This window comes from Dendrobates tinctorius, unplaced genomic scaffold (genome assembly GCF_039654945.1).
Source record: "Dendrobates tinctorius isolate UK_male_01 unplaced genomic scaffold, ASM3965494v1 ptg000024l, whole genome shotgun sequence".
NCBI lineage: Eukaryota > Metazoa > Chordata > Amphibia > Anura > Dendrobatidae > Dendrobates > Dendrobates tinctorius.
The window spans coordinates 14,047,461-14,071,047 of NW_027361692.1; the positions used below are offsets into that span (position 1 = coordinate 14,047,461).

At 46.0% G+C, this 23,587-nt stretch overlaps 1 protein-coding gene across 3 annotated transcripts; it reads right to left on the reverse strand.

Annotated features, from left to right (window-relative positions):
* Positions 1-511: 511 nt before the first annotated feature.
* SDHAF4 (succinate dehydrogenase complex assembly factor 4) lies at positions 512-8,429 on the reverse strand. Of its 3 annotated transcripts, none has more exons than XM_073569378.1 (3): positions 8,291-8,429; positions 4,629-4,781; positions 512-1,640 (listed from the first exon to the last, which is right to left on the reverse strand). In XM_073569378.1, the coding sequence occupies exons 1-3, from the start codon at positions 8,349-8,351 to the stop codon at positions 1,531-1,533; spliced, it is 324 nt and encodes a 107-aa protein (XP_073425479.1). In that variant the 5' UTR covers positions 8,352-8,429; the 3' UTR covers positions 512-1,530. The 3 variants fall into 3 exon arrangements, with proteins under 3 accessions (XP_073425479.1, XP_073425478.1, XP_073425480.1); XM_073569377.1 differs by lacking the exon at positions 8,291-8,429 and adding an exon at positions 7,339-8,248; XM_073569379.1 differs by lacking the exon at positions 8,291-8,429 and adding an exon at positions 7,053-7,321.
* Between the last annotated feature and the right edge of the window lie 15,158 nt (positions 8,430-23,587).

The window sequence follows — 23,587 nt, forward strand, 5'->3', positions numbered from 1 at the left end:
ATGGAGAAGTAAATTTGTGGCACGGTGCATGCCACTTTTCAGACGTGCTAGATTTGTTAAGAGGTGTGCATCTCTTAATGAATCAGGCACCTCTGACTCCAGCACGTCCCCTCATCAAGACTGGTATGAACAAGGTTCATCTTGATGAGTAGGGGTCATGGGGCACTACCTCGTCTGCCTGACAGGCACATTTTGTGCCTCCACTTGAAGTTCCTGTGCCTCTTTGTAAATTAAGCTATTTATTGGTATAGAAGTGTCGTATCTATGCGATAATGGTGCCATACATATTGCACTGACTGAGCGCATTGTATGGCAGCACATATACTGTGTGCCGCCATACAGGCGCTCTCCTGCGTAAATGAATGATCATTGGTAATATTTGTAGATCAGAAATAACGGTATATACCTGGTGCAGATACCATCTGCTGCTGCTGCTTCATACACTGTAATATAACAAAGGAATATACAAATAATTCTACTGCCGAGAAGATATCCAATGGCGAAGAGGGTGTAGGATAAAAAGCAGTTTTATTAATGTACGGGACTCATTGTGGAACAAACTCCCTTCATCCGGAAAACAAAAATGCAATGCTAATCGGAAAAACAGTAAAACAAAATATACTGCTCAAAAAATAAAGGGAGCACTATAACATAGGATGTGGTATTTTAGTGCTCCCTTTATTTTTTTGAGCAGTATATTTTACATGGATGAAAACTTTGCACAATTTCAAATGACTTCTAACACAAGTGTTTGAGACAATTTACAGTATCTTGCAATTTTCTGTAGACATCAAGAATCCAGAAACCCGGCCAGTTCACATATTACAAGGCATTTGTTTTGTATGAATTAGCACTGGACATTGCTTTTTTCCCCCACTCTGCAGGTGGTTTAAAGGGGATGTCTGGTCTTATATTGGTCTACAGTCAATCTACATGACGGCAAACTTCAGAATCCGGACAGTGTGGTGCGCATGATGTCAGAATTCACAAGTATTGGCCCTAAGAGTGAGCAATCACACGGCTGTAAGCATGCGATTTGCACACTTCCAGTCACATTCTGACTAGACGTGCTCAGCTTCTATCACTACAAGGGAATGGAGAGAAGTCCGGAATGTCTAGTCGGCAAGTGACAAAGTGCATACTTGCGATCACATGACCCACTCACCAGCAATACAGGGGAATGACTGCAGCCTTTTTTATCAGAAGACCAGGCAACTCCGTTAAAAAGTCAGGCCCAAGATATCAGCCGATCACTAGAATAGCTTTTTTTTTTGCCAAACGGGCTATTGGGAGTTCACATAATGCATCTCCCAGTCAGCAGCTCCAAAACAAGGTTTGCATAGTTGCTGACTGGCCAGTAACGCTTCATTCACAGTCCCCTTTGGAGACATAATGTTACATTTCAGATTTAACTATAATTTATTACAATTGATACATTTCTCCCAAGGTTATTTTTCCTTCTCTTCTTAGTGCTGCAGGAACTCATCTAGTCACAATAGGCAGGAAACATTCACGGCTTTCCCAGTGTTCCTAAAAGTCTATACATCTCCCCTTCCTCTCCCAGTCTCCATAGCGGGTGGGTTCTGGTCCCCTCGGGCCACCTTTCTCCTTTGTAATAGGGTTGATATCGTTTGGGAATCCTAAAACAGTAGAAAAAACAAAACACAATTAGTGTTCTTGGTCTCTGAATATGAGAAATATGCGGAACCTCAAGTAGAATATCTGTATTATCAAATAAATCTACCAAAAAAAGAAAAAAACATTCAGTGAACGGACTGTAGAAAAGCAGTATAACATACGAAAAATAGGGTATTGCGGTACTTTCTGACATGGTACGTTTATGTAGTGTATTGCTGTAATATGTCATAAAAAGAAAGAGGAATAAAGGGAGTCTACCCACACAGAATACTACAGCAATAGTACTATGAGTGGTGGTCCAAGCGGGCTTATTCTGACATTAAAGAGACTGTCAGCACATGACTGTTCAAACCAGGTACAGGTGAAGTATTATTGTGGATCCAGTAATGTGCTGCCAGTGACATTACCATCAGATGCAGGCTCCTAGCATTGTATCTTAGAAACCAAGATTAAAAGGGTTTTCTACTACTGTACAATTTTGTATTAACCCCTTTACGATCAATGACGGACATAGCATATCATGAGCGGGTGTCAGTCAGTCGTCTATGCAGTGGCGTAATGCAAGTGGAAGAAACACAGCGCTGAGTATGGAGGATTGGCAATGGTTCAGTAGGCGAGCATCTTGGACAACCCCATCATAACCATTTAATACTTAAAGATCGATCAGGACGAGGAACTAGAGCAGGCATGGAGGACAGCCAGCACAGGTGGAGAGATGGAGCAGGGCGAGGATCCGGCGAGGGTGGGGAGATGGAGCGGGGCGAGGATCCGGCGCGGATGGGGAGATGGAGTGGGGCGAGGATCCGGCGCAGGTGGGGAGATGGAGCAGCACGTGGATCTGGCGCGGGGTCGGGAGATGGAGCAGCACGTGGATCTGGCGCGGGTCGGGAGATGGAGCAGCACGTGGATCTGGCGCAGGTGGGGAGATGGAGCGGCGCGAGGAGCCAGCGCGGGTGGGGAGATGGAGTGGCGCAAGGAGCCGGCGCAGGTGGGGAGATGGAGCGGCGCAAGGAGCCGGCGCAGGTGGGGAGATGGAGCGGCGCGAGGAGCCAGCGCGGGTGGGGAGATGGAGTGGCGCAAGGAGCCGGCGCAGGTGGGGAGATGGAGCGGCTCGAGGAGCCTGCGCAGGTGGGGAGATGGAGCGGCTCGAGGAGCCTGCGCAGGTGGGGAGATGGAGCCGGCGCGGGTGAGGATAAGTAAATGTCTTTTCTTGTTATTTTAAACCGTTCTAAGATTTTTCAAAGTTATTTCTACTGCTTGGATACTAGTATAATTTTCATTAACTGAATGTAAAGTAGTCATTTCTGCACAGGGAGAATTGCAGATGTTACATCTGCTGTATGGCAGTATGCCCGTATATTTGGAGACGCTGATTTCATCTTTATCCAGCATTCTCATAGCTGAACCTTGCTGCCTGTGTGTTACATGGAGCCTCATAAGCCGATGACATCGAAGCTTACTAGTAGGGTATTGGCATATCTGACCAGCGACATGCCAACACTGGGACCACATGGCACACAGAATTAGCTAAGAGTGAAGCCAGTTATTCCACCTTATTATTAATCTATGGCAGGTTAGTAAATGAATGCCTCGGTGGTGTGAAATAAACCTGCCCGGCATCCTGCCAACGAGCGGATGAATGATGTGTTCTCCTTGAAGTGGATGCTGAATAATTAAGAAAGGTCGAGCTGATGAGTACGGCTGTGCTTCTCTCTAAGAAACACATGAAGATGGAGCCAGACTGCTAGCTTTCCTTCATATCCCGCGGAGCTTCGTCACTTCTCAGCTGTACATGTCAACCACTGGAAGACACGGGATTGGGAGTTTATAGTGAAGAATTGCAGAAACCCCGTAGACGAGAGACCCCATGACCTACCCCCACATTATAGCACTCCTGTTTGGCTTTTAGAAGAGGCCGAGCTTCTGTCCTGAGTAAGGCAGCAGCTAGTAACGCCATGTCCTGTAGTGTTATTTGCCCGGGCATCAGGTCATGTGTATTCCACCTACTGACTACAAGCATTTCTTTCCTATTTTACATACACTGAGCAGGCCATTGGAGGACTTGTCGTTCATTACAATGGCCTTGTAGTGATGTTTTCAAAAATTAAAGTAAATCTGTCACCAGGTTTTGCTATTCTATCTGAGAGTGGCATAAAATAGGGGCACTGACCCCGATTCCAGCAATATATCACTTACTGGACTTCTTGCTGTCATTTTGATCAAATCGATATTTTATCTTCTGCAGATTTAGCAGTTCTCTGAATGTTGAGCTCTGTAAGATCCCGCCCACACCACTGATTGGCAGTTTTCTCCCCGTGTACAGGGAAGCCTGCCAATCAGTAGTGGGGGAGGGGTTATACAGAACTCCTATTTATGCTGAACTACGTGGCATCAGGTTTACTAGTCCTCTAGTGATAATCTTCTGCTGATAAAGCTGTGGTTTCATCAAAACTACACTAAAAAGCCCAGTGACAAATCACAGGAATTAGGGTCTCTGCCCCTACATTATGCTGCTCTCAGACTAGGTGGCAAAACCCTGGTGACAGACTCCCTTTAACAGTTCTCCACAGCACCTTGGTGACCCTACATGTGACCTCTGAATTGCTGTAATTGGCACCCACGGCATTCTTACCTTGGCCCTGGCCAGTGTTGCCAACCGTCCAGAAAAGTCCGTAAAAATAGAGCACTTTTGTGCCCTGTCCATAAAAAAAATTAAAGCGTCCGTGATATTTTTGAAGCTGAATAAGCCCATAAAGATTATTCTGACTGTAATTGTCATCATGTTACAGAGAACACAGCTAACTTCATATCAGAATTATAGGCTGCAGACACGGATCACTGAGAATCGGAGTGATTTATTATGGTTTTCCAATGTGTCTCTAATAAATATTGGCTTTCCATGATTTTCTGATGAGCAGTGCAAAAAAAGTCAGGTTGGCAGCCCTGACACGCTGTGTGGCACAATGTATAACGATTATTGCCGCACTCACTTTCTAGCGGTTCTTTTTCTTTTGCAGTCTGTTCGGACTCATCGAATCGCCCTTGAGGAGTCTTTGGCTTCTTTAGAGGGGTCTTTGTTGAGCTGTTACTTTGGGTCGAGCTATTGCTAACTGCTCTTACCCACCCTAATTTTCCAACACATTCTACAACAGGAACACAAGAAGTTAAAATTAATTTTCTATTGTTTGTTGGTTCATTGACAATACACATGATAATGAAATCATTATTACTATAGTTCTATGATTACCGTACTTTTCAAGCTATAAGACGCACCCCAGATTTTCAGAAGGGAAATGGGGGGAAAAAAATAATGCGTCAAATGTGGGTCTGTCTTGCAGTCCTGAATTCATCTTACCATGTGGGGGGGAATCAGCAGCGCTGGTGGAGCAGAGTCACAGGGGCTGTTTGGTGGTCCAGCAATGATATGACCCAGACTGGTGCAGCAGGTTCGACGGTGCTCAGTGGTGCGGTGGCACCGGCGACATTTTATGAAAGCTCGGAGCCTCCTGCACACCCATTGCGGTGGTCTCCGGGAAATTCCATCCCAAGGCTGGTCCGGCAGTCCTGAGGGACGAGAACTCGTTGCTGAAGTCTCAATCTGCGAGTGCGCCGCCTCCAGCGCCCATTTTCCCAGAGGCCACAGCATTGAGACAATGGAAGTTTGAGGGCTCCGGGCTTTCACAAAATGTCGCCGGAGCCCGAGCACCGCCAAGCCTGCCGCTCATCGCCCTGCAGTGTCGGACCACAGAAAGAATCGCCCGACTCCTGCTGCACCTCGCTAATTGTAAGTACGGGATATTCCGCCTATAAGACGCTGTGCTCACCTATAGAAGATGGCACTGGAGCTTAGGCCACACACTGTTGGATGCTGCGTCACAATACAAAATGTTTTCCCATGGGACTGCACAATTTTTTCAAGACAAACCTATAACATTTCTCTTCTAAAATCTGTGCAGGCAATAAGCGCATCACAAAACCTCCAAATGAGGAAGCTTTTACTTATCAAATAGAATGATGAACCTTTTCAAATGGAATCAAACCTAAAGGGGTTGTCCCAAGAACAAAGTACATTTCAATTAATAGATCTTAGAATAAAATAATGGAATAATGTTATGTAAGAGCAGTAAAAAGCATATGGTCCAATTTAAATATGTAATAAAGGATAAAAACCTGGAATAATACATATAATAAAGTAAAATGCAAACAAAAGTGCCACCAAACACAGTAATATCCCCACAGTGAATTGCTTCACATGCATGGTATAATGACCCAATGGTCCCTCCCTTAACATCCCCTGTAAAAATATGGTCAAATGGATGAATGAACCAGCTCACCTGGCTTGGCTTAGTGGTGCGTGGAAGCACGAGTTCCGTGTAGTCTCGTGTCCCAAAGTCACACAAAAACATTCCAATTCAGCTTCCAAATTTTAGAAAAATGTATTGGACATAAAAACAGAAAGTACCAATGCTGAGGCAATGCGTTTCGAACTATAGTAGTTCTTTTTCAAAGCTGAAAATATGGTGACCCCATTACAGTATTATTCCTCAACTTTAATCCCCACACAGTCCACCATACATTATAATGGACCCCACAGAGCCCTCCACACAGCATAATGGCCCCACATACTCCTCCATACAGCATAATGGCCCCACATACTCCTCCATACAGCATAATGGCCCCACATACTCCTCCATACAGCATAATGGCCCCACATACTCCTCCATACAGCATAATGGCCCCACATACTCCTCCATACAGCATAATGGCCCCACATACTCCTCTTAACAGCATAATGGCCCCACATACTCCTCTTAACAGCATAATGGCCCCACATACTCCTCTTAACAGCATAATGGCCCCACATACTCCTCCATACAGCATAATGGCCCCACATACTCCTCCATACAGCATAATGGCCCCACATACTCCTCCATACAGCATAATGGCCCCACATACTCCTCCATACAGCATAATGGCCCCACATACTCCTCCATACAGCATAATGGCCCCACATACTCCTCCATACAGCATAATGGCCCCACATACTCCTCCATACAGCATAATGGCCCCACATACTCCTCCATACAGCATAATGGCCCCACATACTCCTCCATACAGCATAATGGCCCCACATAGTCCTCCATACAGCATAATGGCCCCACATAGTCCTCCATACAGCATAATGGCCCCACATAGTCCTCCATACAGTATAATGGCCCCACATAGTCCTCCATACAGTATAATGGCCCCACATAGCCCTCCATACAGTATAATGGCCCCACATAGTCCTCCATACAGTATAATGGCCCCACATAGTCCTCCATACAGTATAATGGCCCCATATAGTACTCCATACAGTATTATACTATATATATATTGCTGCATACATTAAAAAAAAATAATCAAATACTCACCTCTCCTCATTCCCTGCTGATGTGGTCACCTCAGCATTTTCTGACTCTGCACTGCTCGGCAGAGGGCGCACTGTAGTGACACGATCGCGCCCTCTGCCCCGGGATGTCGCAGAGAGTCAGCAGACGCTGAAGAGACCGAAGAAGCATGGAACGGGGAAAGGAGAGCATTTGACAGAGGGCCCCTTTGCCAGCGCTGGCACCAGGCTCCCCCGCCTCACGGGCCCCATAGTGTGCTAGTGTCCCTGACGACTGGGCACACCAGTTTATAAAGGGCCCCAGCACTTGCCTGGGTGGTAACACCGACCCTGCTCATTGAACCCCCCGAAATGATTTGGGAGATTCATGGATGTAACACCTGTTGTGAATTTTGCCATTAAGCTCCTTGTTAGAGAACAGGAAGTTGTGCAAAAAGCGCTGAAACCTTGATCAGCCGGACATGTGCCTTCAGAAGTGTGGAGACGGTCACCTGAAACGGTTAGGCTTTGTGCACACGCTGCGGTTTCTGCTGCGGTTCCGCTGGGGAAAAACCCGCAGGTGATTCCGCAGTGTGTGCACAGAGCCTTAGAGGGCATCTTCGGAAATTTTGCCAGAAAGCCAACTATCCCTAACTTTTTGTGAGTAATGTAAATAGTTATTATATCATTTTATAATAAAGCAAACTACAAAAGTGGTTAAAAATTAAAGCTAAGTATTTATAAAGGGCATTCTCGGTATTTACCAACACCTTACTATCTTTATATTTCCACCTTATTCTTTGGGTTTTAACCATTTTTTAAGTTCTCTCCAAGTCTTTTCCCCTCAACAACTCTGCGTATCCGGAGGTTTGAGATGAGATTTCTGACGTGAAGTAACCCAAATGGCGCTCCGATAACGCCCTGAAGTTTCTGGAGGGGATTTCAATTCGATGCAGATTCTGGGGAGTTGTTGAAGAATCTGTCCCAATGCCTGCTCTGATCCCACACCCAAGTCACGGACGGTGTGCGCCATTTTGAAGTATTTAGCACAAAAAATGTCAGAAACTACAATAAAAAGACAAAAGGTGAATTGAGCAGCTGGCAAATGATGAGCGGGCGCTAACACTGGCACGGGACTGAGGGCACAGCTGCGGGGGCGCTAGCTATAAGGCCCCTGATGCCGGCACAGGGGATTATCTCCTACTGGCTCCATATACACAGGAGGGCTGGGCACCCGATGACGTCATCATTAACCCCTGCAGGTCTCGCGCATTAGTAACTCACGTGGGGGAGGTCGTAGCAGGACCCTTGTGACCCCGCTCCAGCTATAAAGCAGGCCTGCCATCCCACCGGTCTACACAGGACAGACCGCGACTCCTACAAGGTGAAAGGACCTTTAATGACGTCATGACCATGTGATCAGTCACATGTGTGGGCGGAGTCAGACTCCTGTGCTGCAAAGCCAAAAACATGTCTGTTCGATCTTAGTTATAATATGGACTGTGTGCAAGACCCCCGAACACTGAGGTGCCTGTCCTGCACCGCATGCGCTACACCAGAGTTCCCCAACTCCAGTCCTCAAGGCCCACCAACAGCTAACTGCTTCACCTGTGCAATACAAGGGGAATCCTGAAAACATGATCTGTTGGTGGCCTTGAGGACTGGGGTTGGGGAACCCTGCTCTACACACACAACTCTGCATGCATGCTATACACACAGCTCTGCACCACGTGCTATATACACACAGCTCTGCACCACGTGCTATATACACACAGCTCTGCACCACGTGCTATATACACACAGCTCTGCACCACGTGTTATATACACACAGCTCTGCACCACATGCTATATACACACAGCTCTGCACCACATGCTATATACACACAGCTCTGCACCACGTGCTATATACACAGCTCTGTACCACGTGCTATATACACACAGCTCTGCACCACGTGTTATATACACAGCTCTGTACCACGTGCTATATACACACAGCTCTGCACCACGTGCTATACACACAGCTCTGCACCACGTGTTATATACACACAGCTCTGCACCACGTGCTATATACACACAGCTCTGCACCACGTGCTATATACACACAGCTCTGCACCACGTGCTATATACACACCTCTGCACCGCGTGCTATATACACAGCTCTGCACCGCGTGCTATATACACACAGCTCTGCACCACGTGCTATATACACACAGCTCTGCACCACGTGCTATATACACACAGCTCTGTACCGCGTGCTATATACACACAGCTCTGCACCATGTGCTATATACACACAGCTCTGCACCACGTGCTATATACACACAGCTCTGCACCGCATGCTATATACACAGCTCTGCACCACGTGCTATATACACACAGCTCTGCACCGCGTGCTATACACACAGCTCTGCACCACGTGCTATATACACACAGCTCTGCACCACGTGTTATATACACACAGCTCTGCACCACGTGTTATATACACACAGCTCTGCACCGCGTGTTATATACACAGCTCTGCACCGCGTGCTATATACACACAGCTCTGCACCGCGTGCTATATACACAGCTCTGCACCACGTGCTATATACACACAGCTCTGCACCACGTGCTATATACACACAGCTCTGCACCACGTGCTATATACACACAGCTCTGCACCACGTGCTATACACACAGCTCTGCACCACGTGCTATATACACACAGCTCTGCACCACGTGCTATATACAGCTCTGCACCACGTGTTATATACACACAGCTCTGCACTGCATGCTATACACACAGCTCTGCACCACGTGTTATATACACACAGCTCTGCACCACGTGCTATATACACACAGCTCTGCACCACGTGCTATATACACACAGCTCTGCACCGCGTGCTATATACACACAGCTCTGCACCACGTGTTATATACACACAGCTCTGCACCACGTGCTATATACACACAGCTCTGCACCACGTGCTATATACACACAGCTCTGCACCGCGTGCTATACACACAGCTCTGCACCGCGTGCTATACACACAGCTCTGCACCGCGTGCTATACACACAGCTCTGCACCGCGTGCTATATACACACAGCTCTGCACCGCGTGCTATATACACACAGCTCTGCACCGCGTGCTATATACACACAGCTCTGCACCGCGTGCTATATACACACAGCTCTGCACCACGTGCTATATACACACAGCTCTGCACCGCGTGCTATACACACAGCTCTGCACCGCGTGCTATATACACACAGCTCTGCACCGCGTGCTATATACACACAGCTCTGCACCGCGTGCTATATACACACAGCTCTGCACCGCGTGCTATATACACAGCTCTGCACCGCGTGCTATATACACAGCTCTGCACCGCGTGCTATATACACAGCTCTGCACCGCGTGCTATATACACACAGCTCTGCACCACGTGCTATATACACACAGCTCTGCACCACGTGCTATACACACAGCTCTGCACCACGTGCTATATACACACAGCTCTGCACCGCGTGCTATATAGACAGCTCTGCACTGCATGCTATACACACAGCTCTGCACCACGTGCTATATACACACAGCTCTGCACCACGTGCTATATACACAGCTCTGCACCACGTGCTATATACACACAGCTCTGCACCACGTGCTATATACACACAGCTCTGCACCGCGTGCTATATACACACAGCTCTGCACCGCGTGCTATAAACACACAGCTCTGCACCACGTGCTATATACACACAGCTCTGCACCACGTGCTATATACACACAGCTCTGCACCACGTGCTATATATATATATATATATACAGCTCTGCACCACGTGCTATATACACAGCTCTGCACCACGTGATATATACACACAGCTCTGCACCACGTGCTATATATATATATACAGCTCTGCACCACGTGCTATATACACACAGCTCTGCACCGCGTGCTATATACACAGCTCTGCACCACGTGCTATATACACACAGCTCTGCACCACGTGCTATATACACACAGCTCTGCACCACGTGCTATATACACAGCTCTGCACCACGTGCTATATACACACCTCTGCACCACGTGCTATATATATATATATATACAGTGGGGCAAAAAAGTATTTAGTCAGTCAGCAATAGTGCAAGTTTCACCACTTAAAAAGATGAGAGGCGTCTGTAATTTACATCATAGGTAGACCTCAACTATGGGAGACAAACTGAGAAAAAAAAATCCAGAAAATCACATTGTCTGTTTTTTTTTCACTTTATTTGCATATTATGGTGGAAAATAAGTATTTCGTCAGAAACAAAATTTCATCTCAATACTTTGTGATATATCCTTTGTTGGCAATGACAGAGGTCAAACGTTTTCTGTAAGTCTTCACAAGGTTGCCACACACTGTTGTTAGTATGTTGGCCCATTCCTCCATGCAGATCTCCTCTAGAGCAGTGATGTTTTTGGCTTTTCGCTTGGCAACACGGACTTTCAACTCTCTCCAAAGGTTTTCTATAGGGTTGAGATCTGGAGACTGGCTAGGCCACTCCAGGACCTTGAAATTCTTCTTACGAAGCCACTCCTTCGTTGCCCTGGCGGTGTGCTTTGGATCATTGTCATGTTGAAAGACCCAGCCACGTTTCATCTTCAATGCCCTTGCTGATGGAAGGAGGTTTGCACTCAAAATCTCACGATACATGGCCCCATTCATTCTTTCATGTACCCGGATCAGTCGTCCTGGCCCCCTTGCAGAGAAATAGCCCCAAAGCATGATGTTTCCAACACCATGCTTTACAGTAGGTATGGTGTTTGATGGATGCAACTCGGTATTCTTTTTCCTCCAAACACGACAAGTTGTGTTTCTACCAAACAGTTCCAGTTTGGTTTCATCAGACCATAGGACATTCTCCCAAAACTCCTCTGGATCATCCAAATGCTCTCTAGCAAACTTCAGACGGGCCCGGACATGTACAGGCTTAAGCAGTGGGACACGTCTGGCACTGCAGGATCTGAGTCCATGGTGGCGTAGTGTGTTACTTATGGTAGGCCTTGTTACATTGGTCCCAGCTCTCTGCAGTTCATTCACTAGGTCCCCCCGCGTGGTTCTGGGATTTTTGCTCACCGTTCTTGTGATCATTCTGACCCCACGGGGTGGGATTTTGCGTGGAGCACCAGATCGAGGGAGATTATCAGTGGTCTTGTATGTCTTCCATTTTCTAATTATTGCTCCCACAGTTGATTTCTTCACTCCAAGCTGGTTGGCTATTGCAGATTCAGTCTTCCCAGCCTGGTGCAGGGCTACAATTTTGTTTCTGGTGTCCTTTGACAGCTCTTTGGTCTTCACCATAGTGGAGTTTGGAGTCAGACTGTTTGAGGGTGTGCACAGGTGTCTTTTTATACTGATAACAAGTTTAAACAGGTGCCATTACTACAGGTAATGAGTGGAGGAAAGAGGAGACTCTTAAAGAAGAAGTTACAGGTCTGTGAGAGCCAGAAATCTTGATTGCGTGTTTCTTACCAAATACTTATTTTCCACCATAATATGCAAATAAAATGAAAAAAAAAACAGACAATGTGATTTTCTGGATTTTTTTTTCTCAGTTTGTCTCCCATAGTTGAGGTCTACCTATGATGTAAATTACAGACGCCTCTCATCTTTTTAAGTGGTGGAACTTGCACTATTGCTGACTGACTAAATACTTTTTTGCCCCACTGTATATATATATATATATATATATATATATATATACAGCTCTGCACCACGTGCTATATACACACAGCTCTGCACCACGTGCTATATACACACAGCTCTGCACCACGTGCTATATATATACAGCTCTGCACCGCGTGCTATACACACAGCTCTGCACCACGTGCTATACACACAGCTCTGCACCACGTGCTATATATATATATATATATATATACAGCTCTGCACCACGTGCTATATACACACAGCTCTGCACCACGTGCTATATACACACAGCTCTGCACCGCGTGCTATATACACACAGCTCTGCACCACGTGCTATATACACACAGCTCTGCACCGCGTGCTATACACACAGCTCTGCACCACGTGCTATACACACAGCTCTGCACCACGTGCTATATATATATATACAGCTCTGCACCACGTGTTATATACACACAGCTCTGCACCACGTGCTATATACACACAGCTCTGCACCGCGTGCTATATACACACAGCTCTGCACCACGTGCTATATACACAGCTCTGCACCGCGTGCTATATACACAGCTCTGCACCGCGTGCTATATACACAGCTCTGCACCGCGTGCTATATACACAGCTCTGCACCGCGTGCTATATACACAGCTCTGCACCGCGTGCTATATACACAGATCTGCACCGCTTGCTATATACACAGCTTTGCACCGCGTGTTATATACACAGCTCTGCACCGCGTGCTATATACACAGCTCTGCACCACGTGCTATATACACAGCTCTGCACCACGTGCTATATACACAGCTCTGCACCACGTGCTATATACACAGCTCTGCACCACGTGCTATATACACAGCTCTGCACCGCTTGCTATATACACAGCTCTGCACCGTGTGCTATATACTCAGCTCTGCACTGCATGCTATATACACACAGCTCTGCACCACGTGCTATATTATTATTATTTATTTATATAGCACCATTGATTCCATGGTGCTGTACATGAGAAGGGGTTACATACAAATTACAGATATCACTTACAGTAAACAAACTAACAATGACAGACTGATACAGAGGGGAGAGAGGACCCTGCCCTTTCGGACTTACCTGCTACAGGATGGTGGGGAAGGAGACAGTAGGTTGGTGGGTTGCAGCAGTTCCGGTGTTGGTTGAGGTGATATCTCCGGTAGTGGTGAGAGAGAAGGAGGTAGCGGGGTCATTGCAGGCTGTAGGCTTTCTTGAAGAGGTGGGTTTTCAGGTTCCGTCTGAAGGATCCAAATGTGGTTGAAAGTCGGACTTGTTGGGGCAAAGAATTCCAGAGGACGGGCAATTCGGGAGAAGTCTTGTAGGCGGTTGGATGAGGAACGAATAAGTGTGGAGGAGAGAAGGAGGTCTTGGGAGGACCGGAGATTACATGAAGGAAGGTATCGGGAGATTAGTTCAGAGACATATGAGGGAGACAGGTTATAGATGGCCTTGTAGGTCAGTATTAGTAATTTGAACTGGATACGCTGAGGGAATGGAAGCCAGTGAAGAGATTTGCAGAGGGGAGAAGCGGAGGAGTAGCGGGGAGAGAGATGAATTAGTCAGGCAGCAGAGTAAAGGATGGACTGGAGAGGTACGACATCAACAAACTGGAGCAAGTTCAGAAAAGAGCGACCAGAATGGTGACCGGTCTGCAAACCCTGTCTTATGAGGAAAGGTTGCAGGATTTGGGAATGTTTAGTTTGCAAAAGAGAAGACTGAGAGGAGACTTAATAGCTGTCTACAAATATCTAATGGGCTGTCACATTGTAGAAGGATCAACTTTATTCTCATTTGCACAAGGAAAGACTAGAAGCAATGGGATGAAACTGAATGGGAGGAGACACAGATTAGATATTAGAAAAAACTTTTTGACAGTTAGAGTGATCAATGAGTGGAACAGGCTGCCACGAGAAGTGGTGAGTTCTCCTTCAATGGAAGTCTTCAAACAGAGGCTGGACAGACATCTGACTGGGATGATTTAGCGAATCCTGCTTTGAGCAGGGGGTTGGACCAGATGGCCCAGGAGGTCCCTTCCAACTCTATGATTCTATGATCTATGATTCTATGATTCTATGAGGGTGTTAGCAGGGAGACCACAGAAAAGGATGTTGCAGTAGTCGAGGCAGGAGATGATGAGGGCGTGCACAAGCATTTTATTAGATTGAGGGTTGAGGGAAGGACGGATTATGGAAATATTTTTGAGCTGGAGGTGACAGGAGGTAGAAAGAGCTGGGATGTGTGGTTTGATGGACAGGGCAGAGTCAAAGGTTACTCCGAGGCAGAGGACTTCCGGTACTGGGGAAAGCGTGATGTCATTAATTGCTATAGCTAGGTCGGGTAAGGAAGATCTGTGAGATGGAGGAAAGATGATGAGTTCAGATTTGTCCACATTGAGCTTGAGGAAGCGAGAGGAGAAGGAGGATATGGCTGATAGACACTCTGGGATTCTGGACCGCAGAGAGGTGACGTCTGGGCCAGAGAGGTAGATCTGAGTGTCGTCAGCATAAAGATGGTACTGAAATCCGTGGGACTTTATGAGTTGCCCCAGACCAAGTGTATAGATTGAGAAGAGTAGGGGACCTAAAACAGAGTCTTGGGGGACTCCAACAGAGAGAGGGTGGGATGAGGAGGTGGTGTGGGAGACGCTGAATGTGCGGTTGGAAAAGTATGAGGAGATCCAGGATAGGGCGAGGTCTTTGATGCCGAAGGAGGAGAGGATCTGTAGTAGAAGGCAGTGGTCAACTGTGTCGAATGCAGAGGACAGGTCTAGAAGCAGGAGTATAGAGTATTGTCCATTTGATTTGGCTGTAAGTAGGTCGTTAGTAATTTTGGTCAGGGCTGTCTCAGTGGAGTGATGGGGGCGAAAACCAGATTGTAGATTGTCAAAGAGCAAGTAAGATGATAGGTGGGAGGAAAGTTCAGCGTGGACGTGCTGCTCCAGGAGTTTGGAAGCGAATGGAAGCAATGATATTGGGCGATAGCTGGACATAGCGGTTGGGTCGAGGGTTGGCTTTTTAAGGATAGGCGTGATTGTGGCATGTTTGGAAGCAGAAGGGAAGGTACCGGACGTTAGTGATAGGTTGAAGAGGTGGGTCAGGGATGGGATAAGTGTGGTGGTGAGGTTGGGGAGGAGGTGGGATGGGATGGGGTCAAGTGCACAGGTTGTGAGGTGCGATTTGGAGAAGAGACAATTAAGCTCCCCTTCAGTGATGTTGGAGAGTGAGGTTATGGGGTTTGGACATTGGTCTGGTATACAAAGGGGTTGTGGTGGTTGAACGATGAAGACTTGCCTTGTTTGGTCAATCTTATTTTTGAAGTGTGTGGCAAAGTCCTCGGCAGAGATGAGGGAGGTTGGAGGGGGCAGTGGTGGGCGGAGGAGGGAGTTAAAAGTTTTGAATAACTGCTATATACACAGCTCTGCATCGTGCGCTATATACATACAGCTCTGCACCGCGTGCTATATACACAGCTCTGCATTCTCTACACACACAGCTCTGCAACGCATGCTATACACACACAGCTCTGCACCGCATGCTATATACACACAGCTCTGCACCGCATGCTATATACACACACAGCTCTGCACCGCATGCTAGATACACACAGCTCTGCACCGCGTGCTATATACACAGCTCTGCACCGCATGCTATGTACACACACCTCTGCACCGCATGCTATATACACACACCTCTGCACCGCATGCTATATACACACACCTCTGCACCGCATGCTATACACACAGCTCTGCACCGCATGCTATACACACAGCTCTGCACCGCATGTTGTATACACACAGCTCTGCACAGTGTGCTGTATACACACAGCTCTGCATGCTATATACACACAGCTCTGCACCGCGTGCTGTATAGCTAGAACTCTGCACTGCATAGGATATACACAGCTCTGCACCGTTTGCTATATATCTACAACTCTGCAACGCATGCTATATACACAGCTCTGCACCGCATGCTATATACACACACAGCTCTGCACCGCGTGCTATATACACAGCTCTGCACCGCGTGCTATATACACAGCTCTGCACCGCATGTTATATACACAGCTCTGCACCGCATGTTATATACACAGCTCTGCACCGCATGCTATATACACAGCTCTGCACCACGTGCTATATACACAGCTCTGCACCACGTGCTATATACACACAGCTCTGCACCGCATGCTATATACACACAGCTCTGCACCGCGTGCTATATACACAGCTCTGCACTGCATGCTATACACACAGCTCTGCACCACATGCTATATTCACACAGCTCTGCACCGCGTGCTATATACAAAGCTCTCCACCGCATGCTATATACACACAGCTCTGAACCGCATGCTATATACACACAGCTCTGCACTGCATGCTATACACACAGCTCTGCACCACATGCAATATACACACAGCTCTGCACCGCGTGCTATATACAAAGCTCTCCACCGCATGCTATATACACACAGCTCTGCACCGCGTGCTATATACACAGCTCTGCACTGCATGCTATACACACAGCTCTGCACCACATGCTATATACACACAGCTCTGCACCGCGTGCTGTATATCTACAACTCTGCACGGCATAGGATTTACACAGCTCTGCACCGTGTGCTATATATCTACAACTCTGCAACGCATGCTATATACACACAGCTCTGCACCACATGCTATATATACACAACTCTGCACCGCATGCTATATACACACAGCTCTGCACCGCGTGCTATATACAAAGCTCTCCACCGCATGCTATATACACAGCTCTGCATCACATGCTATATACACACAGCTGTGCACCGCGTGCTATATACACACAGCTCTCCACCGCGTGCTATATACAAAGCTCTCCACCGCATGCTATATATACACAGCTCTGCACGCTATACACACAGCTCTGCACCACATGCTATATACACACAGCTCTGCACCGCGTGCTATATACAAAGCTCTCCACCGCATGCTATATACACAGCTCTGCACTGCATGCTATACAGACAGCTCTGCACCATATGCTATATACACACAGCTCTGCACCGCGTGCTATATACAAAGCTCTCCACCACATGCTATATACACACAGCTCTGCACCGCGTGCTATATACACAGCTCTGCACTGCATGCTATACACACAGCTCTGCACCGCATGCTATATATCTACAACTGCACTGCATGCTATATATCTACAGCTCTGCACCGTGTGCTATATATCTACAACTCTGCACCACGTGCTATACACACAGCTCTGCACAGCATGCTGTATACACACAGCTCTGCACAGCATGCTATGTACACACAGCTCTGCACCGCATGCTATATCTACAACTCTGCACCGCATGCTATATATCTACAGCTCTGCACCATGTGCTATATATCTACAACTCTGCACCACATGCTATACACACAGCTCTGCACCGCATGCTATATACACACAGCTCTGCACAGCATGCTATATACACACAGCTCTGCACCGCATGCTATATACACACAGCTCTGCACACGATGGTGATGTGTGTCAGGGCTCTTTATATCACTGAAAGCAATTGCAGATACCTGTGCAAATTAGTTTGCCAGGTGTGTCCAAATAAAGGCAAGACTACTTAAGAAGGCTGTTCCACATTATTAAGCAGCCTACATTTTTTGCCAAAATGGGAAAGAAAAAGGATGTGTCGGCTGCTGAGAAGCAACAAATTGTGGAGTATTTAGGTCAAGGCATGACTACAAATCATCATTGCCAAGACACTTCATCGTGATCATCGCACAATCAAGAAGTATGTAGCTGATTCCCAGCACACTCGTGTGCGTGCTGATAAGGAAAAATTAAGGACTCTTTCCAACAGGCAATTGCATCAAAAGAGCAGCTGCAAAAATGCCTTGTCATAGCAGCAGACAAGTTTTTGAAGCTGCTGGTGCCTCCAACGTCCCCCAAACAACAAGATGCAGGGTCCTTCAGAGGTTTGCAGCTGTGCGTAAGCCATCCTGTCGACCACCTCTATCCACTGCACACAAGCAGAAACGGCTCCAGTGGGCCAAACGATACATGAAGACTGACTTCCAAACTGTTTTGTTCACCGATGAGTGCCATGCAACGCTCGATGGTCCAGATGGATGGAGTGGAGGATGGCTGGTTGAGGACACCCCATGAAAACACGGCTAAGGCGCCAACAAGGAGGAGGTGGAGTAATGTTTTGGGCTGGAATCATGGGGAGAGAGATTGTCGGCCCCTTTAGGATCCCTGAAGGGGTACAGATGAACTCCATAATCTATGTGGAGTTTCTAAAACAGCACTTCCTGCCATGGTTCAAGAGGAAGAACATTTTCATGCATGATAATGCATCGTCTCATGCTGCAAATAACACATCTGCATCTCTGGCTGCTATGGGAGGACAAACTTATGGTGTGGCCACCATCTTCCCCTGACCTCAACCCCGTATATATCTACAACTCTGCACCGCATGCTATACCACAGCTCTGCACCGCAGGTGGGCTTTGTGGCAGGGAGACAAGCTAAGGACGGAACAAGGAGACTAATTTGATTAGAGTCGCGGAGCTGTCTGGTGACCCTAGTGTTCTCCAGTCTTTGGATGCTGAAAAGGCCTTCGACAGGGTGCTCTGGGGTTATTTAGATTACATTTTGTCCAGATTTGGTTGTATTGGCCCAATCAAGTCTGCTATTCTGTCCTTGTTTCCCAACCCTAATGCATCAGTTGTAGCTTCGGGCTTTAGATCTCACAACTTCTCTATCACTAATGGTACCCTTCAGGGCTGCCCACTCTCCCCAATTATTTTTGCTTTAGTTATAGACCTCATGGCAAAGTCCATTTGTATTAATAGTAATATATTAGGTTTTCAAGTTGGAGCCGTCAACCATGTGATTGCACTATATGCAGATGATGTAAATGTAATTATAATGTATACAAATATTGAGCGGTCCCTTACTGCAATTATGAGTGAACTTGAATTTGCTAAAGTTTCCTAATACAAATTGAATAAGTCGATAAACGTTCCAATTCTAGTTCCCCTACGATTGAAAAATAGTTTGGGGAAGTTATTTCCCTTTAAATGGATGGAAGAGGGCATTCCATATCTCAGTATTCTGTTGACTCCTTCGGACCTTGTCCTAAAGAAAAACTTTGACATTCGATATACTACTTTAACCCCTTGCTGACATTTGACATACTATCCCATCCTGGTGACCTGGGCCCGTATGACCGTGGACAGGATAGTACGTCATGGGGGAAGCGCAGCTGATCACGGCCTGGTGTCAACTGATTAACACAGCTAACACCCAGCACTAAGTGCCAGAAGCGGTCATGGACCGCTCCCGGCACATTAGCCCCCCCGATACACTGCGATCAAACATGATCATAGTGTTCCGGTGGCATAAGGAAGCATCGGACAGGGAGGGGGCTCCCTGCGTGCTTCCCTGAGACCCTCAGAACAACACGATGTGATTGCGTTCTGAGAGCCTCCTCCCTAACACTATATAGTGATGTCCCACCCTGGGACAGTATAAAAGTGAAAAAAATATACATGTGTAAAAATATTTTTTTAAAAATCCTAAATAAAGAAAAAAATATTCCCCAATAAATACATTTCTTTATGTAAAAATAAAGTACACATTTAGTATCGCCGTGTCCATAAAGACCCGCCCTATAAAACTGTCCCACTAGTTAACCCCTTTATGAGCCCCTTAGGGTATGTGCACACGTTGCAGATTCTGCTGTGGAATTTTATGCACAGATTTTGCTAAATCAGCAGGTAAAATGAATTGCTAGTTTCTGTTCATTCTGGCTCCCAAAAATTGTGATAAAAAGCGATCAAAAAATGTCACATGCCCGAAAATGGTACGAGTAAAAACGTCAACTTGTCCCGCAAAAAATAAACCTCACATGACTCTGTGGGTCAAAGTATGGAAAAATTATAGCTCTCAAAAAGTGGTGATGCAAAAACTATTTTTTTGCAATAAAAAGCGTCTTTTAGCGTGTGACAGCTGCCAAACATAAAAACCCGATATAAATAGTAAATCAAACCCACGTTTATCACCCCCTTAAGAAAAATAATGAAATTAAAAAAAGGAGTTTATTTCCATTTTCTCATTAGGGTTAGGGCTGGGATTAGGGTTAGGGGTGTGATAGGGATAGGTTTGTGGCTAGGGTTGGGATTAGGGTTAGGGGTGTGTTGGGGTTAGGGTTGGAGTTAGATAACCTCTATGACGTCACCCCCCAGATTACTGACGCTGCGTTCCCAGCAACTCATTCACCAGTGGTTTTTAACTGGAACGGTCACAACTTGGCACCCTCCAGATTGAAAACTAATTATCCCCCAGACATGGATTACTGCGTGGGAGAGAACAACGGACAAGTATGGTATATTGTTGTTTTTTTATTTTATTTTTATTATAGGAGATTGAGGGATTCACTTGGGTTAGGTGAGTTTGTAAGTATGGTTTAATTGAGATTAATAAAGGAGTCTTGTCATTTTTTTTTTCAAATAAACGACTTTATTCTGGCTGTGACTTTATTTACCATACAACAACAGGATTAGTAATGGATAGGTGTCTTATAGACACCTCTCCACTACTAAGCCATGGGTTTGATGTCACCTAACAATACAAAGGAGACATCAACACCACAAATTACCCCACTTGCCACTGTTACAGGGCAAGTGGGAAAAGCAGGACAAAGTGCCAAAATTGGCGCATCTAATAGATGTGCCTTTTCTGGGCAGCTGCGGGCTGCTATTTTTAGGCTGGGGGTCAATATCCATGGCCCCTTACCAGCCTGAGAATACTAGTCCCCAGCTGTGAGTTTTATCAAGGCTGGTTGTCAAAAATGGGGGGAACCCCACGCCGTTTTTTAAAATACTATAAATAATTAAAAAAACAGCATGGGGACCACTCTATTCTTGATAACCAGCCTTGCTGAAGCTGACAGCTGAGGGTTGCAGCCCCCAGCTGTGAGTTTTGTCTGGCTGGTTATCAAAAATAGGGGGGGAACCCATGCGTTTGTTTTAATTACGTATTTATTTACAGCACATGATTGGCAGAAAAATACTCCCATCCGTGGCTCCTGCTCTGTTATTGGCAGCAGTGGGGATAGGCTGATGAGAGTAATAGTCCCACATCAGCCGCCACCTGCTGTCTTTTATTACTTAAATGTAACTCTCATCATTCTCCCCTGATCGCGCCAATTGCCGGCAGAGCAGGGGAGAATGATGAGAGCCGTGTTCAGCACTCGGCGCCGGGGAACAGCGCTTACTGTAGCGCTTCTTCCCCGGCACCTATGCGTGTCACATGGATGACATCAATGTGTGTTATGTGTATGCATGTGCATTAAAAACGGACGTGTGTTTTGCCTACGAACACGGTCCGTGGAAACACACTGACATGTGCACAGACCCATTCACTTGAATAGGCAAATAGCGCTCCGTTCCTCCCGAGTCTCTCCGCATGGCTAAGTAGTACTGTACAGCCACATATGGGGTATTGCCACGTTCAGTAGACAGTAGAAATTGTGGGACAAATTTTGTTGCCATTTTTACCCACTTCTTGTGTGAAAATGTAAAATATTTGGCAAAAACAAAACTTTGGTGGTAAAAATGGTTATTTTGTGTTCACTGCCTAATGGTGTCAATATGATCACTGCACCCCTAGATGAATTCAATGAGAGGTGTAGATTGTAAAATGGGGTGACTTATGGGGGGGTTCTGCTGGTTTGGCACCTCATGGGTTCTCCCAGTGGGTCATGGCACCTGCAAACCATAACAGTGAAATCTGGCGCTCCTTCCCTTCTGAGCGCTGCCATGCGCCCAAACAGTGGTTTACCCCCACATATGGGGTATCAGCGTACTCAGGATAATTTGCACACTAACTTTTGGGGTCCAATTTCTTCTGTTACCCTTGGGAAAATAAAAAATTGGGGGCAAAAATATCAATTTTGAGAAAAAAAAATAATGTTTTATTTTTACGGCTCTACGTTATAAACTTGTGTGAAGCACTTGGGGATTCAAAGTGCCATCACTCATCTAGCTAAGTTCCTTAGGGGGTCTAGTTTCCAAAATGGGGTCAATTGTGGGGGGTTTACACTATTTAGGCACATCAGGGGCTCTCCAAATGCAACATGGCGTCCAATCTTTATTCCAGCCAATTTTACATTGAAAAAGTAAAATGGCGCTCCTTCCCTTCCGAGCTCTGCCATGCGCCCAAACAGTGGATTACCCCCACATATGGGGTATCAACGTACTCAGGAGAAATTGCACAACAACTTTTTGAGTCCAATTTCTCCTGTTACCCTTGGTACAATAAAAACAATTGGACCTGAAGTAAATTTTTTGTGGAAAAAAGTTAAATGTTCATTTTTTTTAAAACATTCCAAATATTCCTGTGAAGCACCTGAAGGGTTAATAAACTTCTTCAATGTGGTTTTGAGCACCTTGAGGGGTAAAGTTTTTAGAATGGTGTCACTTTTCGGTATTTTCTATCATATAGCCCCATATGATCTATAGACTCTCAAAGTGACTTCAAATGTGATGTGGTCCCTAAAAAAAAGGTGTTGTAAAAATAAGAAATCACTGTTTTACTTTTAAGCCTTTTAACTTCCTAACAAAAAAAAATTTTGGTTCCAAAATTGTGCTGATGTAACGTAAACATGTGGGAAATGTTACTTATTAACAATTTTACGTGATATATCTCTGTGATTTAAGAGCATGAAAATTCAAAGTTGGAAAATTGCAAAATTTTCACAATTTTTGCCAAATATCTGTTTTTTTCACAAATAAACGCCAGTCATATCAAATACATTTTACAACTATCATGAAGAACAATATGTCACGAGAAAACAATGTCAGAATCACGGGGATCCATGGAAGCGTTCCAGAG

What these genes read in the sequence shown, in the direction of transcription:
- SDHAF4 (XM_073569377.1), bottom strand. Translation starts at nt 7,624, where the DNA reads ATGCCCTCTAAGGCTCTGTGCACACACTGCGGAATCACCTGCGGGTTT. An exon ending in GGGTCGGTGTTACCACCCAG is followed by an intron (nt 4,782 to 7,338) that starts GCAAGTGCTGGG and finishes TTCCTGTTGTAG; the next exon opens with AATGTGTTGGAAAATTAGGG. An exon ending in AGAAAAAGAACCGCTAGAAA is followed by an intron (nt 1,641 to 4,628) that starts GTGAGTGCGGCA and finishes CTACTGTTTTAG; the next exon opens with GATTCCCAAACGATATCAAC.